Source organism: Lottia gigantea, assembly GCF_000327385.1.
Source record: "Lottia gigantea unplaced genomic scaffold LOTGIsca_8, whole genome shotgun sequence".
In the NCBI taxonomy this organism is placed as follows: Eukaryota; Metazoa; Mollusca; class Gastropoda; family Lottiidae; genus Lottia; species Lottia gigantea.
Window position 1 is genome coordinate 2602166 of NW_008710662.1, and position 18702 is coordinate 2620867.

The 18702-nt window shown below is 33.8% G+C and overlaps 4 protein-coding genes across 4 annotated transcripts; 2 read left to right on the forward strand and 2 right to left on the reverse strand.

The window, feature by feature from the left end:
• Nucleotides 1-648: 648 nt before the first annotated feature.
• LOTGIDRAFT_155421 (hypothetical protein) lies at nucleotides 649-1170 on the forward strand (the record flags this gene model as incomplete). Its single annotated transcript, XM_009066978.1, has 1 exon — nucleotides 649-1170. One exon carries the CDS (start codon nucleotides 649-651, stop codon nucleotides 1168-1170), a length of 522 nt encoding a protein of 173 aa, XP_009065226.1.
• Nucleotides 1171-2148: 978 nt separating this feature from the next.
• Nucleotides 2149-3457, reverse strand: LOTGIDRAFT_155422 (hypothetical protein; the record flags this gene model as incomplete). The annotated part of the gene is made up of 2 exons (XM_009066979.1): nucleotides 2149-2519; nucleotides 2620-3457. 2 exons carry the CDS (start codon nucleotides 3455-3457, stop codon nucleotides 2149-2151), a joined length of 1209 nt encoding a protein of 402 aa, XP_009065227.1.
• Nucleotides 3458-5573: 2116 nt separating this feature from the next.
• LOTGIDRAFT_155423 (hypothetical protein) lies at nucleotides 5574-6966 on the reverse strand (the record flags this gene model as incomplete). Its single annotated transcript, XM_009066980.1, has 2 exons — nucleotides 5574-5937; nucleotides 6080-6966. 2 exons carry the CDS (start codon nucleotides 6964-6966, stop codon nucleotides 5574-5576), a joined length of 1251 nt encoding a protein of 416 aa, XP_009065228.1.
• Nucleotides 6967-14038: 7072 nt separating this feature from the next.
• Nucleotides 14039-17255, forward strand: LOTGIDRAFT_205870 (hypothetical protein; the record flags this gene model as incomplete). The annotated part of the gene is made up of 8 exons (XM_009066981.1): nucleotides 14039-14150; nucleotides 14327-14401; nucleotides 14868-14969; nucleotides 15401-15583; nucleotides 15795-16071; nucleotides 16346-16447; nucleotides 16753-16874; nucleotides 17149-17255. The coding sequence occupies exons 1-8, from the start codon at nucleotides 14084-14086 to the stop codon at nucleotides 17253-17255; spliced, it is 1035 nt and encodes a 344-aa protein (XP_009065229.1). The 5' UTR covers nucleotides 14039-14083.
• Nucleotides 17256-18702: the final 1447 nt, after the last annotated feature.

Genomic DNA, 18702 nt, shown 5'->3' on the forward strand with positions numbered 1-18702 from the left:
ACATGTTGACAACACCAAACCTTTTAGATTTCGATTCTCTGTATATCTACACAACAACACCAGAGCAATCGTATTATCAATTCCTCAAAGCTTTGGAATATTTACCAAAGAAAGACGTTCAAGACATATTTCAATATTACGAAGAAAACGAAGAAGAAGTGGAAATAAAAGATATCATAGAAAACTTCATTAAATCAAAGAATCCATCTTTCAATCCAACGGATATAAAAGTTTTTCTTACGAAAAATGTTAATGATCTAGACTTGTCTAATATTGATAGCAATCGAAAGAACTTAATATTGTTTGACGACTGCGTAGCGCAAAGAAATCAAACTGTTCAACAAGAATTCTTCAACAAAGGAAGACATCACAACTGTCACTGCATATACCAATCCCAATCTTTTTACGGGATGGATTCTATGTTCATTAGAAAAAATGCAAATTGTTTTTTATTATTTGAATTAAACGATAAAGGTTTATCTCAAATCATTCAGTCTATAAATCACGGAATGGATAGAGATACATTTAAAAAGGTTTGTAAAGCTCAATGGAGAAACCCAAATGATCATGGATATGTATTTGTAAATACTAGAAAACCTGCGGGAGAAAGAGTTATGATCGATATATGTTAATTTTATTTTTTTAAAAATGACGGATTGGAATAATATTTTAAAAAGAAATAGAGAATATATCAAAGCTAAGAATAAAATAAAGACCCAAGTTGAAAATAACAGATTACAACAACTCGGATTAACGAAAAATCTACAGACTCTATTTCAACCCATATTTAAATCTCAAGAAGATATTAAAAAGAAATTAGCTTTAGAACCCACATCTCATATAGAACCCAAACCGATTGAATATAATGCTATTATAATTAGGACATTAGATGATATAAAACGTCTTTTTTCAAACCCTGACCCAGATTTACCAAAGAGCATTTCACCAATCGTTGATGATGAGGGTTTGTTGTTCAATGGTTTTAGAATAAGATTTAGTGGAAATTCACCACAATTCAAAATCGACACAAAAGACTTTATATTTACATTAACGAGAGGGTTAATAGATTTAATGAATGGCGAGGATGTTGAAATTGCCGATTACAAGGATTTAGTAGCATACTCAAAATTTCTACATGCGATCAGAAACAAGAAGATTGAAAGAAGTTGATTTTTATATAACAAAAGTTATTCCTGAGGAAGAGGAATCAGTTGATTATGCAGAAGATTATCCACCAATCATACAAGAAATAGACGAATTCGATGATATGGCATAACGTTTTTATCCGACGACAATAAAGAATTGCTTAATAGATTAGAAATAATATTAGCGGCCATGAAGGAAGGTCGTCGATCGGACAGACAATACAACGAAGTCAATGCCATATTAAAACGACTTTTGGAGAAAGAAATCATCACTAAAAAAGACTATATAAACGTCATTAAAAATGTCCAATAAAGAACAATTGTTCGTTATCACCTCGAATAAACCAGACATCAAATTGTCTCTAGACTACGAGTATGAACTCGATCGCAATAAACAGTACGAACTGGGATTAAAGTATTTCTCCGTTTACAATTCCATTAGAAACATCAACGAAAAAAACAATCAACTAAAAATATCGACGGATAACGGAGTTACGTTCGAAACCATAAGCTTACTACCGGGGAGCTACGAATACGTAGCCATCAACGAATACCTATCCTAATACGCAGGAACCGTGAACGGCAAAAACAATATCGAATTCGAAGGTAATTTGAATCTGAACAAAATAAAACTGATCTTGAGAAATAACAGTCAAGTCGATTTCAACGTAGAAAATTCGTTGAATACGTTACTGGGGTTCGATAAACGAATATACGCGCAATCGACATTGGCGCCGCACAAGGCCAACATCGAGAACGACATCGACGTGATCAACATTCACTGTAATTTGATCAACGGTGGATTTTTCAACAAGCACAAACGCCAAATCATATACAGCATACCGACTTTTACGGTGCCGATCGGATACAGAATTATAGGGAAACCGTTTCAAACGACCTATTTACCAGTCAATTCTTTCATGATCAAAGATATAAATCTGGAAATCAAAGACGGTAAAAACAGGTTCATAGACTTTGGCAACGAAGAAATTGTCATTCAACTTCATTTAAAACAATCTCCATTCTCTTCTTGAATAGTAAGATAATCGAAATCATCAAATTCATAGTTTTCGTCAAAACTATACTCATCTTTGTCGTTGTAAGGATACATAATTCCTTCACTGTTTGGTGGTTTTCTTTTAACATTATTCAAATAACTTCTAAAAACTTTAGTTTGTTTATCATTTGGAATAACTACTCCATTGGTGAAACTTTTTTCCCATGGTTTATTAAATTCGTTCGACACATCATGTCCGCTTGCTAACTGAACGTAATCTTCTACACTTATCTTATCATTAGAATAACCTTTAAACGTTTTCTTTTCTTTTAAAACACCATCAGAAGTCAAAACGATGTTGTATTTGACTTTTGGTGCTAAATATAAACCAAATAGTTGTGAATATATCTTTCTGAATTGATTTACCATACAAGGAATTACCTAATAATTTCATGCAATTACTACCCACAATATTACCTTCTCGTTTATATTTATTTCTTAAATCTCTCAAAATTAAAATATAATCTCTATAGGGTGGAGTTTTAAAATTTTCTTCGTAAACTATACCATCTAATATTCTAATAATTCGTCCACCGGCTTTCACTATTTCTTGAATATCGACCGATGTTAAAACGTCGTGACAGAAACCATTTCTGAACCTGATTTTGTTACCAGTTTCCTTTTTACCTTCTTTATTCGTGAAAGTGATTTTATCTTCAGCTGGTATCGGTTGGAAGAATATGTTTTTGGGATAGTCAAACCACACTGTTAAAATAGCTGTTCTAGATCTGAATTTTTGTTTGTTGAAGAGTTTTACAAATTCTTTTTCTTCTTCTGGTAGAAACAGTCTTCCACTTTCCGCTCTCGGATATTCACTGTCTAAATCCGACATGGCGGAAGCGTATAAACCGTTAGCATCAAATGCCATTAGTTTAGTACATTCTATTTTTTTAAGTCTCGAATGAACCTCCGTTTTGTCTTTTGTGCTTGCGCTGTATTCTTTGAATAAATCTATTATTCCTTCAGTGTTGCTTTCATTGTATTCTTTTAATATGGCGCAGATCTCATTCATTTTATTCGTTTCAAATGATTTTCGATTTGCCGAAACTCTTCCTCCTTTAATAGATCGTCTGATAAAATATCTTATAAAAGGGTGAGTATGCGAGTAAACTTTTTCTACGTTTTGTTTTTCGGTATGTTTCGCAACCATTCTAGTAGTTTCATACCATTCTTCTTCGAACAATTCTTTATCGTAATGATATAAATAATACCAACCCTTTAAAGATAAAGATGGAGCCGTTAGATTATTGGACATATTCTGGTTTACAACTTCTTTCGTGACTTGGTTGTATTTTATCAAACAAGCTCCCAAACAGAGGGTGTCTCTCTTGGCGTAAGGTTCCCATTCGTGTCTCAATTCCTCACAGTTGTCTTGCGTGTATTTAGCGATATCTACGTCGGCAATCTTTCTCAAATTCGCGGGGAGATTGGAAGAATTTCCCTATGCAACAAACTAGAGGATTCGTGTTGATAGGAACACGTGAAATTAATATGTTGTAAATAATTACCCTTTATTTCTTTCTGTCTTTTCCATTTTTTCTGTAAATCTTCATCCGTGTATGGATTAGATAAAGGAAAAGATAGAATTCCTCTGGGTGTTTTTAAAGGGCAATGCGTTAGTTTTTTTGCATTTTTAAGCACGATCCAGTTGTCGAATCCACTGCCGTTATGAGAAATTAATATTAATCTCTTTCTATCATATTGACCTAAATATTTCAACATTTGATCGATGCAATCTGTACCTACAAATATTTCTACTACATTCATTAGTTTATCATAAAATTCTTCTGGAAGGGGATCTGATGACTTTAAATCTGGAAAGAGATTATTTATTCTGTTTAACATTTTCCTTAGTTTTTCTAAATTAATTAAAGTGCAGGCATAAGGAATTGCTCTTCGACTGTTTTTTTCTGAATACGTTTCGCAATCCCAAGCGAATAACGCATCATCACTCATACTCGAAAGCACGTTTAGTTTGAGGGGTGAAACCTGTGTTACTGCGTTGTCGTCTCTACACGTTTTCCACGCCTGTTCGTAATTGTCTTCTATTTCTTGAATTCCCAAACTTTTTTGGCTTCTTCTAATCAGACAGAAATGCGAGTTGTGTAAGTACAAAACCCAATCTAATTCATCGTGAACGTCTCTGGGATGAAAATGTCTGTTTGGGATTATAAATTTGAAACGAAGTGTTGAATTTCTTGTTGAATTCCTTCATTCTAGCACAAGTCATCACTCCTTTTCTATTTGCTTTTGAAAACCCGTTGATGTATTCTTGAAATTTACACGTTAAATCTTTGTTTAAAACACGATTGACGCATTTGATGAAACAGTGACCATCTGTAAGTATGTAACAATTTTCGCCTTCGTATTCATTAATCTTTTTAAGCAGATCAGTTCCTCCTCTGCCAACTCTCGATCTTTTGATTTCTAGGAAATTGTCTTTCATTAAAATTATTTTTCCTGTAAAATACCAATCGGAAGCATCGGATTTTTTGTCCATATTTGAAAAGATATTGTGAAAAGTTTTGGCATTGAAACCGAGGAGTGACATGTATTGTCTGTGATTCCCTTCCTCGACTATCTCTCCATCTATTTTAATTTGTCCTTTGAATGTTTTAAATTTATCAGAGATAGCCTTGATAACATCGGAAAATAGGGCGTTTTCTATCATTGTTTCATGGTCTGCAAGTTCGATTTTTTTCATATTTTTTTAAGTATATATTTTTAATTATTTCTTTATTTTGACCGCTGATATTTCTGTATGGAATTTGTCCAAAATTTCATTGAATTCTTGTAATTCTTCAACTGTTATGTTCTTGCCTTCTCTCGATCTTTCGAAAAAGATGTACAATTGATTAAGATACATATTCAAGATATCCGTTTTCTTTTTATAATGAGCTTTCTTTTTACTCGTGAAGCCTATAGCAATCAAGCCACAAGATGAAGTTTGAATAGCAGTAAGTGTGGCTAATACAGTTGGGACAAGTACAGGAACCATTAATCCACCAGTCACGGCCGTTGCAAGTGTTGTTCCTATCGTTAGAACTACACTCGCTGTTTTGAAAACAGAATCGATTCTACTCCATGTTTTCCTGCATGTATTGTACTGTCTCAACTTTATTTTCAACTCTTCTTGTTTGTTTATCATGTATTGTTGTCTGCTTTCGAGTTCCATTTTTTAAGTCGTTAAATTAAGTGAATTTCCGATAAAGGGAACCACGGAATATCGTATAGAACGTACTTGTTTGGCCTAGCATTATTATATTTGCGGGTATTAAAAGTAAAAACATTTACGCGTACTAACGACATTTCTTTTTTCGTATGGTCCTCGTTAAGATGATAGGAATATTTTATTTTTTCTTTTTCGATGTTTATCTTGAAATAAAACCACCAGCATGAAGGATGGAGTCGGAACCTTCGGCAAACGTTAAATGTACTATAAACTCTCGTTCTTGTTGACTTTTATGAACATCGATCGAGGTGTATTTTCCACCTAAAACAAAATACAGTTTTACGTATTCAAAGTCTGTTGTTCGTAAAAACTCGTGTCTGCTCGATTCTATTTTTCCGGGTACGTGTAAGCGTCGTGGAATTTTGATTATTTTAGATGATGGTGGATTTTCCGTTTCCAATATCATATCCAAATCTTTGATTCCAATGATATTCATAACATTTTCTACTTCCAATTTAAAGGTGTCTACATATTTACCATTTTTCGTTTCAATTTCCTGATCCCTTTTATCAATCAAACGTATATTCTCTTCCAAATTACCATCATTGAATAATGAAATATGTTTGACGGCCTTACCGGTTTGTTTGAAGACTACTTTATTGACTTTAACCTTCATGGGAAACTCTATTTGAATCAGACAATTACCTCGCTTCCGTTTCGCCGATATCGAATACGTTTTTAGGTTCTCCGGCTACGCTAGAATTCACTTTTATTTCTGATTTGAATCCGTATTTTTCTGATTTATAAATTTCGTCTTTTCCATCAAAGACAGTGTCACTTTCGAATGGAAGATTGAAATAATACGATTTGACCGTGACAATAGCTTCTAATTTGCTCAACTTTCTCTCTTGTCTCAAAAAATCGTCATGAATTCTAGATACTAAAAGATTGACCTGTTCTTTAATATAATTTTGCATATCATCTCGAAATTTATTTTGAAGAAAGTTTTTAATCACACCCACTTCTTTTTCTAATTCGTCCGTGATTTTAGTATCCAAAGCAGTCAATTGTCGTTTCAACGTATCTTTGTCTATGGGAAGTGTGTTAATTATATCTTGAACATCTGATTTTTGCTTCGCGATCTTTTCGTTCAAATTGGATATCGAATTTTGTAACTCGGTTTTGTCCGCGGTCTTGTCTAGTTCTGCTAGCATTTCGCCAAGTTTTCTTTCCAAAGCGGTTAGTTTTCGTTTCAATCTATCCTCGTTTACATTTGGGTTGTCTATTAAACGTTGGACGTCTATTTTTACCTTCGTAATCTCATCGTCTAATTTAGATATTAAATTTTGCAACTGACTTGTTTTATCCACTTGAATAAGACGTTTCAAACTCGTTAACTCTTGTTGTAGTTTGGGTTCGTCCACAAGATTTTTAATATTTCGTCTGAGGTATCTTTTCACGTCATTTATTCTATTTTCAACATGGTCCTTATCTATTTGAATTGCGTTTATTTGATCCAGTAAATATTTCTTGTTCACGGCATCGTTATCGTTTCCTGGAAACTTTAAATTGGTTATTTTGAAATTGTTCATATCGATATCCCCTTGTATAAGGTGTCTCCGATTTGATCCACGAAAAAAGCTTTCGCTTTGTTTATAAACGCCGTAAAACTCATGGGATTTTTAGATTCTAGAGGTAAAGACCCTAATCCAAACTTGTTTGCCATTTTTATTGAGTTAAATTTATTATAATTTCTTCAAACTTTTCTCCCAAACTCAACCGATATAAAACCCAAAGCGACAGTTGTCCACACAGCTTTTGTCCTGGCATTTGAATTTGAAACGTAGAACATTTGATTGGTTTGCTAGTCAATTTCGTTATCTCTTCTGTCGGTTCTAGACCGAAAGAATCAAAGAAATAAAAGTTATTCGAAGAATCTTTGTGTAGAGCAGAGTGATGAACTCCTTTTTGATCCGACGTGTGAATGTTTGTGATGGCGTAAAATTTACCTTTCTTGTATTTCAGTTCATCAATTTCATCTCGCATGCAATAATTAAATGGCGAGACGTTCAACTCCTTGGCCCATTTCACAAGTTGAAAATTTGTGGTCGTGTCTTTTCCGTATTTATCGAGAAATGCATTCATTTTTTAATTTGATTTTTTTAGGTGTTTTTCGAAGTAGGCGGAAAGTATTGCTGAAGACCCAATTGACGAAATATATACGTAGTTTGTGTTTGAAAAAACTTGTATAACATTCTGATAAAACACATTCAGTAATATTTTGAAGATAAATTTACATTTAAATTTAAAAAATCTTAATTTAAGAGAGCGTAAATGCTTGTCGACATCTAAATTTCTTAACCTTTCATCTAAATCTTCATTTTCGAGATTCATTTTTAAAAGTCAGTTTTTTGAAGTTCATTTTGATAAAACCTTCCTCTGATTTGTTCTTTGTCTTGATCGATCAATTCATACGTGGGAGGTGATGTGTTGTTTACTTTATCAACGATGAATATCTCGTTAGTCCAATAGCCGACGTAACCTTTCTGAAACAATGATTTATATTTAAAAATACGAACTCGATCTCCAACTTTGAATTTGGGTTTAATATTCAAATTGCTAATCTCGTTTTCAAAGTTGTTTCGAGTGTTGACGGACTTTATGATATTCGGGTTATTAGAGGATTGGGATGGCGTCACACCTATAGACGAATGTATTTTGTTATTGTATTCGTCGACAACAACCGGTAATATTTTAAGCCATTTTTGAGATTTCAATTCCGTGAATTTCTTGAATAATTTGCTTTTAATAGTTCTGTTGAATCTTTCTATCACTACGGCTTTACCTTCGTTATGCGTGCTGTAAATTTCAAACCCCAGAGATTTCACATTTCTGTTGTAGAATTCGCTTCCTTTATCAACCCACAACTTTAGGGGTCGTCTGTCGGATTGTTTCATTATGGTTTCGAATGCTTGTTTGACAGTCAGACCCGATTTGTTTTTCAAGGGAAAGACCCAAGCATATCTCGTGTATAAGTCGATCACCGTCAAACAATACTTGTACCCTCTCTCGACTGGCATGTTGATTAAATCGGCTGACCAAATTTCATCTTTATCAAAAACTTTGACTTTGAGGTAATGTTTGTTTTTTCGGAATTCTTTGTGAATCTCGTCTGCTATGCCCATACCCAATTTCAATTTTGCCTTCAAGAGTTTTATGATAAGAGCCCTCTGTAATTTCTCTTTGAAAGTGGGATTGGGAATATTTTCGAGTTCGTCTATCATTTGTTTGTCTGCTTGGTGTCTGAATGTTACGTCTTTATTTCTGTACAGTATGTCGTGTTTGAGTGCTGCTGCGTCAACTCTATTAACGGGTTCTTCCCCTGGTTTGGGAATATCATATTCGTCTAAACGCAGATCTAACCTAGTGCCTGGACCTGTATAATTGTGACCTGGGAGATGTTTTTCTCCGGGATATTTTGCCCATGGGAATCCAGGAAGAGAACCCAATGACTTTTGAATGTCTCCCGCACCGAAATACGTTTTAGGAGGATGGACATTTATTAAAGACATATTTGTTCAATAAACACCATATATTTTTAATACGAAAGATTTAATACAAGGAGAAAACTATTCAAGCGATAGAAATGAATCACTTTACGAAATGTCACGAGCGATCCTAATAAGAGCGGTCATATAAGAGTAGTTTGAAAAATGAGGTCACGAGCGATCCTTATAAGAGCGGTCATAGTTATCTCCCGTCTTACACTATTGGCAGTCATAATTTAAAGGTCACGAGCGCTCTTATTAGGATCGCTAGATATGCGTCATCCCTTTGTTCTTCACCACTTGTTCTATTTTCGAAAATCTGTATCAACAATTTTGAAACCTTAGATATTTTCACAGAGTTTGGTAAAAAATTCTTGGCCTTTTTCTATCCCCTTACCGATGGTTTAAAAATCTTCGTGATATGAAATGTTGGCGTCTAATAAAACTTGTGACTGGAATAAAACAAAAATTGATATTTTGAAAAAAACAGCAAATTAATCTTAATTCCACCCTGTCGTCTTATGATTAAATCAAACAAAAAAAGAACATACCTTGATTTTTGTATGATTAAATTCCTAATCTTCAACAAAAACATGGCTAACAGTTGAGAGTCTAGACTGTCTGTGCTGACGTTGCACGCGTGATATGTTAATTATAGCGTGACTGTTACTAGGCGTTAAAGGTAATTTATTAAATCAATAATGGACTCACTCCACTAATTCATTTGCCATCTCTTCCCATGTTAAAACACGAAATTCAACCTTCTATAACTTTTTCCAGAAATCTCGTTGAAAGCTTTCCAATATGTCGAATGAAAGCCTGACCAATTCTCAATGTCTCCTAAAAAATTCATTATATGATGACCATGAAAATTTTGAGCTACTAAAATTGAAAGTAGACTACTACCGGTTATACTCATCCGCTAGAGTTTGGCACTTCACAAAACGACTATTTTTAGAATTAGCCTTCCGCCTTTAAGTCTCTCATCATCTCACCAAATCTGAAAGATAATGCAATTTCAGACATCAAATTCCAAATCTAGACCAAATTTTACCCAAAAATAGGCAGGCAAAAACCCCAAAAGGGAGAGAGAAAGAAGATTTCTAAAAATAGCCTGGACTACATTCCTTTGCATAAAATGTTTTAGTGGAGTGAGTCCTAATACTCTAGACTACTAACTGTGTATAAACAGTGTTACCTCCCATTAATCAGTTGAGGTTTTTATTTCGCATTTCTCTTATATGTTGTAATTCTTTCAACTCGTTAGATCTTTTCACTGCATCGCTTATATCTACTCCTGGGGAAATTTGTTGTTTGAGACAAAATTGGCCACTTTGGGGATGAGAGATGTTAGCGCAGAGAAGAAACCGTCTCCTTCGAATTTTTTTTTTCGTGTTTTAAAATTAAAGACATTTTTAATGCGGTTATTTTTTACTGTATTATTATAGTGATTCTTGTCTGTGGTTTGGGTAATTTATAATACAGTTTGGAGGAGTTTGTTATAATACAGTTTGGGGAGTCTGTTACAGTACATTTTTAAAAGTTTCGGGAGTCTGTTATAATACATTTTAACAGTTGTGTCTTTTCGGATATGACACATTGAAAAAGCTGCGCATGCGCAGAAGTGAAATGCGTCATATCCGAAAAGACATATACTACTGGTAGAGCACCTAATCTAAATGGGCATATGACATTCTGGGCCTAATTAAAAGCCGTGGTTTCTCACCAAGTTAGCCGCATAATCCATAATCTGAAATTTTAGCGTTGAATTCCAACATAAATCGACGTGATACTTTCAAATTCAACCTTTTTTGAGTTTCGTAGGTGTTGACATGGAAAATACATATACATATAGTCGTGCGGACTGGACAATTACTATCTGAGTAGGTTTGTGTCGCTGTTCTGGCAACATTTCACACATCGCACACACTACATGGCGTTGTCAGTTTTCATCAGGTGTGCATGATCGGACGTATACTCTAATTGGCTGTATTCGTTACCGTACAATACAATCAAATTGCTACATTTACAAATTTCCGTAATATAAGAAGGGTGCCGTCAAGGTATAAGACAGCTTGACATGGTGATGATGATGTGACATTTGGTTGATGAATACAATTTAGTTATGTTTCTCAAGGCACGTGATGAGGGTGGGGTAAATATGTCAATAATGATATGTGTAAAAACTTACTTCAATTATAATGTTATAATTTGTATTTTACAGGTGAAAGATATCTATCTACATTCTGAACAATTCTCAGTAGAAAATGGTTTACTAACACCAACATTTAAGAATAAACGACCAGCATTACATAAACAGTTTAAAAAAGAAATTGAAGAATTATACAACAAATTAAATGAATGATGTACATTGTACATGTATTTAGTAAATTGAAGCCATGGTTTGCCATTTTTGGGGGTTGATTTGGGCCTTGAATAAAAAAAATATAGAATCCATTTTAGAGTAGGGTGGGGGTCAGACAGACAAATTTTGAAAATAATGAGCTTATATATTGCATTAAATTTATTTACATAAATTACAAAAATAATGCATATCACATATCCAGATAATATCAGGTGCCCTGGTTCCTTACATTCTAAATTCCCCGTGTGCTATTAATATTAAAAATAATGCTATAGGTTGGTACCCCTGTTCTTCTTTAACCTAACAGGGTTCGATCCCCGTACAGAAAGTACCTTCGGAATTTTTCAACTCGGTTTCCCCTTGTCAGGTTGAAGGTATGCAAAGGGCTTTTAATCATACGGAATAGGAAAAAAACTCGAGACTTGGTGTGACATAAACTGTGCATAGCAGTAACTTATGAATAAAAAAAAGTAGGTTATTGCCGATGTCCAGGACAAATTTCCTTCATTACAGACTGCATGAGGTAGCACCATGAGCCCAAGCAAGTGCAGGAAAGTGTAAGACATAAACTTTCGTCCACCGGGGATGAAATGCATTAAGGTGCACCATCACCAAATAGGGCCTATATCACCTAAACCAATAGAGTTAGATATATAGAATTAAAATAGCACGAAGTCAACAGACAAAATAAAACGCTGCAAAACATAGATAAAGCAATATCACAGAACGAACACCATAAGTGGTAATAATCTATGATAAAAAGAACAATAAGCCACAACGTGACATTAAAGAAATTGGCGGTTGGATCCCGGAAGCAAAGGAAAACTTGGACACTTCTGGCAGCTATCGAGGGATTTTCCGCCGTGCATAGTCTGCCCGCTACAGCACTTTTACTCCAGGACACTTCCAGCGAGCAGCTTTCGTGTGATTTTCCTCTTAAAAATAAGGGTGATACTTCAGAGATGTACAGTTTGAATTTGGACTGCATATTAGCACAGATCTCAAGTTGTTCTATTCCAAATTTCAAGTTCCTTCCGTGCATAGTCTGCACTTTTACTCCAGGACACTTCCAGCGAGCAGCTTTCGAGGGATTTTCCTCTGAAAAATAAGGGTGATACTTCAAAGTCGAATTTCTCGAAAGTTTGAAAAAAATCTGATTTTCTGCTTTTGACTGAAATAGACGCAGAGCATGATCAGCTGTAATTTGCAACAAAAATTATACCTGTAAGGTCATAACTGGTCGACATATGGCCATTTTAGTGTGGTCTGACACCAGCCTCTACCGTTTACTACAGTCCTGTTGCACAGGTCGGGGTAAAAACCAAAACTGTGACAGGCTGCCATTTAAAAACTATCAGAGATGTACCGTTGGAATTTGAACTGCATATTAGCACAGATCTCAAGTTGTTCTCTTCCAAATTTCAAGTTCCTACCGTGCATAGTCTGCCCGCTACAACACTTTTACTCCAGGACACTTCCAGTGAGCAGCTTTCGAGGGATTTTCCTCTGAAAAATAAGGTAGATACTTCAAAGTCGAATTTCTCGAAAGTTTGAAAATAATCTGATTTTCTGCTTTTGACTGAAATAGACACAGAGTATGATCAGCTTTCGTTTGCAACAAAAATTATACATCTAGGGTCATAACTGGTCGAGATATGGTCATTTTAGTGTGGCGAAGGGGTCTGCAAGCAGCTTACAAAGGATTTTTCTCTGAAAAATGAGGGTCATACTTCAAGTCGAATTTCTTGAAAGTTTGAAAATAATCTGAATTTCTGCTTTTGACTGAAATAGACACAGGACATGAAATGGATAGAAGACATATTGAACTTTCGTTTGCAACAAAAATTATACCTCTGGGGTCAAAATTGGCGAAGTTATGGCCATTTTAGTGAGGGGGTAGGGGTCGGCAGTCTACCTATAGTCTAGTTGCACTGGTTGGGGTGAAGACCAAAACTTTGACAGGCTGTCGTTCGAAGACTATCAGAGATAGAAAGTTGAAATTCGCACTGGAGGTAAACATCCATCGGAAGTTGCTATGTTCCAAATTTCAGCTCCCTAACTCTGCCAGTTACAGCACTTTTGGTCTCAAACTTTTTCCCCAAACCAAAAATTTCCTCTGGAAAAATTCGGGTGAAACTTCAGTAGATTTTATCGAAAGATTTCAAAAAATCCGAATTTCTGTTTTCGACTAAAATAGATAGCAGACATGTTAAACTTCCGTTTGCAACAAATTATACCTCTGGGGTCAAAATTGGCAAAGTTATGGCCATTTTAGTGAGGGGGGGGGGTCGGCAGTCCGCCTATAGAGTCTAATTGCACTGGTTGTGGTGAAGACCAAAACTTTGATACACTGCCGTTCGAAGACTATCAGAGTGGCATCAAAGCAAACACCCTGCCTGGAACCATTTAATAGTAGTGTAAAATATAATCACAAAAATGTATTACAATTTTTTTCCAGCTCTGCTCTTGAAATTTGCTCAAATTATTTATGTTGGGTAAATTCCGAGGCCAAAACACTAGCTGAGAAATTTTTTCTTGAGTATTTTTGTACTCAATCTGAAAATTTTTAATCATAGTCCATATATATTCTTAAGTCATAGGCATGTAATGTAGGCTAGAATAATACCTTTTTGATATATTGATATCCTTTTTCTGTGGTCCCACAATGAGGATCGGATGTTCGGATTATAATGATATTTAGCGGCTTGATAATCGTGTACAAAAATAGCTGGGTTGTGTCCCTTGACTATGTGTTGATAAATTTAGAAAAACGAAAATAAATATTTTCATGAAATCATGAATTTAAGCCCATCTAATTCCTATGGAAATGGGCTACTATTTGCAGGATGGAATCAAGATCAAGGTATCGATAGATATGTCAATATTTTGCTTACTTTGGGACTCAAAACGTGATGTTGATGTCAAAAACGTGAAGTATAAAACCCGGAACTCCTCCCACTTTTTTGTTTTATTTTTGAAACTTTTACATTAAAGCATAGAAATTGTGAATATCCAGTACAAATCGGTAAATTTTTTCAGGATGTTTTGCATGTGGAATGGAAACAGGTTTTAGAGTTTATAATGCTGATCCATTGAAAGAAAAGGAAAGACAAGGTACATTTATTATATTAAAATACTGAAGCCTAGCCTTAAGCCTTTTATGAGTACACCTTAATAAGTTAAAAGCTTACTATGCCTAATACTGGACCTAATTATGATAATAATAATTTATTACAAAATAGTACAAAATTATACCATATGATACCAAGATCAGATCCTAATTACACACCGCTAGTCAATATGTTTACAGAATATTGAAATAACCCTAATAAATACGACTTGAAGTCTTGATTGTCTTTGGGTGTTCAATTACAGTAAAGTAAAATAATCACAGATTATATGAATTAAAGATGGTCTCCTTAAGATGGTTTAATCAGGTTCTTTCTCATTTCCCTTAAACCCATCCTCAGTTATCCATGACAAATGTTTTTGGCCCTATACCAGTTGAGACAAATTAGTGTCAACCATATTCAGACAAGTCAAATATAAGCCAAATTATTATGATTCCCTTACCTTGTAGATTTTGCTGATGGAGGAATTAATCAAATTGAGATGTTGTTTAGATGTAACTATTTAGCATTAGTTGGGGGTGGTAAAAATCCAAAATATCCTCCTAATAAGGGTAAGTTTTAATTGTAAGCTTATGGATTCTTTGAAAATTATTACTTTTTTGATTGGTATATTCCAGGATAATATCTGTTTCTGCCAGTGATGCAGAGAGCTGGCTGATATAGAAAAGTCGTTCAGTCATACAATAAACTGAGGCCTTTGGTGCTACATGATGTGCATGTTAATGATTTTACAGTTGAAAATCAAAAAAAAGTAGGATTATGCACACTGCATGGTGTTTCCAATCTTAATTAGTCAATACAGGTCTATGAAAGTAGGAAGTAAAACTCCATTCATTTCATTCCATATATTTTTGAAATGGTATATGCTTTAAGCCTCTTGTTAGTAATAATTTTAAAATGTGATAAGGATTGCTGTAATTCAGCTCTGTCTGTAAGTTGGTGTAGCAAATATTTAGACTTAACATCTTTGATTATATTTCAGTGATGGTATGGGATGATTTAAAAAAGAAACATGTGATAGAGCTAGAGTTTTCTTCTGATGTTTGTAGTGTTAGGTTAAGACGTGATAGAATAGTAGTCGCTTTAGATACAATGATCAAAGTTTATACTTTTACCCAAAACCCACAGCAATTACATGTTTTTGAAACAGGACAAAATCCAAAAGGTAAGTTAGACATGTTAACCACTTTTTTTTCCTCTTGGACCTGTCGTCTTCTGTCATCTTATTGTTTAGTTCATCAAAACAAGACCGAGGGGTTTTCATTCAATTTACTGTGGATTTAAATAGATTTTTGTCTCATGTCATAAATATCTCAAACAATTACTTGGCTTTATCTATTACATGTATATATGAATTTAAAAAACTGATATTGTAGGTCTATGTGTTATGTGTCCCAATAGCAGTAATTCCTTCCTATCCTATCCTGGTAGAAAACCAGGTCATGTTCAAGTTGTAGACTTAGCAGACACAGAAAAATCACCTTTAGATATACCAGCCCATGAGGCACCATTAAGTTGTATGGCAATGAACTTACAAGGCACAAGATTAGCCACAGCCTCAGAGAAGGGCACCCTTATCAGAGTATTTGATACCTGTACTGGCACACAATTACACGAGTTAAGAAGAGGAGCAAATAGTGCAAATATTTATTGGTAAGCCACATTATGTTTTATAACTTGTTAACAGGATGCTATTTTTCTGATCAATTGGTCATCAGAATATCTAGTAGGGCAAATCACAGGCTCAAATGACATTTTGTTTGATGAAAATAGTAGTCCACTTTTACATTGTATTTCATTTATCAAAGGGAAAATCATTAGTAATTAGTCAAATTGATAAGATTTATAGAAGAATTTCATTCAATTGAAAAACAAATTATTTTGCAATTTTTATGAGATTTTCATTGTTATTTTTGTATTATTTCAGTATAAATTTTAGCCACGATTCATCATTGTTATGTGTATCCAGTGATCATGGTACTGTTCATATTTTTTCTACAGAAGATCCCAAGAAAAATAAGCAATCTAGGTGATAAGAGTCTAAGAAGTTTATATTAGTTTTTATCCTGCAATAAGTAACCTGGCAAGTGTCACTAATATAATGAGGAATGTCTATCCATGCCAAGCTGATAAAAATTCTGATCTTGATGGCAAATTGATCACATGCTCGAAAGAAATACATTTTGCATTTTATACAGGTGGTACCCATACAATATACCTGTGGCACACTGCACTGTTTTCCTCAACTATTCATTTTCTTACCAAAACAAACGCTGATGTCATTTTTCCTTGTCATTTTCTTTCAGCCACTTCAAATAATTTTTTTTTTTTCAGTCTAGCCTCAGCGAGTTTTCTTCCGAAATATTTTAGCTCAAAATGGAGTTTTTCCAAATTTCAAGTCCCTGGTGGCTCTCAGTGTATTTGTGCCTTTGGTTCTGAACCAAACTCTGTCATAGGTAAGGTCTTTTGAATATTCAAGAATATAATCGTCCTGCAGCTTACCAAATGAACAGCGAAAACATTTTGTCCTTAATATTGATGCATATTGAACATACAATATTTTCAATAATTCACATGATCTGATCAAGAAATTAAGTATTCTAAGCAGATTTTTTAGTTGATACAAAAACACCATTACGGAAAGTATACTGGTATATATATTAAAAAGATAATCATCCATTCTTTTTATGAAAACATTTATGTATTTAAATATTTTCTTCTCCATTTCAGTGGTTTGTGCAGATGGTAGTTATTATAAGTTTTTATTTAATCAGAAAGGAGAATGTACAAGAGATGTGTACGCTCAGTTTTTAGAAATGACAGATGACAGATCATAAAGTTTTAATGGCGGAAAACTTAATTAAGTATTCCACCAAGTAGTGCTATAGTATTCTGTTTTAATCAAGAACTGAAATATCTAACAGACACATTTTAAAAAAGCAAAAAGTTATCAAAATATAGCTCCAGATCATGTACATGAACCAATAATGTTCAATTTAGCCTGACATACCTGGTTTGAAATTTCTTTTTAAGAATAATAATTATTATTGTGGTCCACAGAATTGAGGATTTTGGCTAATTAGTCGTCTTTTTTAAGAATATAAAATTTCCGGTGAGAATTTCTAGAATTTCAAATCTAAATGATTTGAAATGAAAAAAAACCAAAGAGATTGTTAATATTTACAGTTGCTGGCATTCCACAAAATTATTTGTTTTCTGTGTAGTCCAAAACATACCACCTATTGAATGCCTCCATAACCTAGTTATGACAGAGGTTGCATTTATTTAGTAATTAAAGGTACCGGATGTCTTTGGCAATACCTGCTTAGGACAATGTTTTTTATTGAATTGTAGACAAACCATTAGTCACATTTTTACTCCGAAAAGCTGTAACTGTTTGTCAAGCAAATATATCATAAACTGTATTGGTTAGTTAAAGATTAAAATTAAAAATTGTATAATTGTGAGGTCCTTTTCTTAACCAGTTTAAGAAATCATTATATTGTGATTTTGTTAGCTGTCTCAGTTCCATTTCTAAACTTTCCCATACAGGGTTTCAAGAGCAAGCCAATTCAGTAAACTGTGGTGTTCATCTGATAAGTCAATTTTTTTTTCAATATTGCATGAATTTATAATCAGGATAACTGTATTTTTGGCATGTGACTTTGACTTTTAATTTGTTTAAAAGTACTAACAATCTAAACTGGGAAGCAAAATCCAAAATAAGAGTTTGGCAACTGGTATCAGTTCAAAGTGGTATCAGGTGTCTAGAAGAGTAAGTATTCCTGAAGTCCATTACAACTTAAGATTTTGAATTGAGACAGCAGTTGATTGTATAAATTGTTTATAATAAACTATTTGTATATTTTATTTGTACATATATAGTTGTATAATGTATATATATATATGATTTGTTATGATAGTCATATCTTTCAATGAAACATTGCAAATAATAATCAAACTAAGAAAGCTTGTATATCCTCCACAAATATCTTTATATCACTCATACACTGTTATTGCATTCATGGTTATATAAATAACTATAATATCATACAAAATTGGATTTTGATGATCCCTTGAAAACTGATATGTTCATTATCAACATTATAATTTTCAATGGTGAAAATATATTGAAACTTGCACCTTGTACCAAAAAGAATTCATTAAAACAAGGATTGTATACTCTACTGACATAAATTATTGCATACATTTCTTTAAGATCAAAAGCAAAAGTTATTTTTGTCATTTGCATCATTGTAAATTCCTATAGTAAAGTACCCCTTC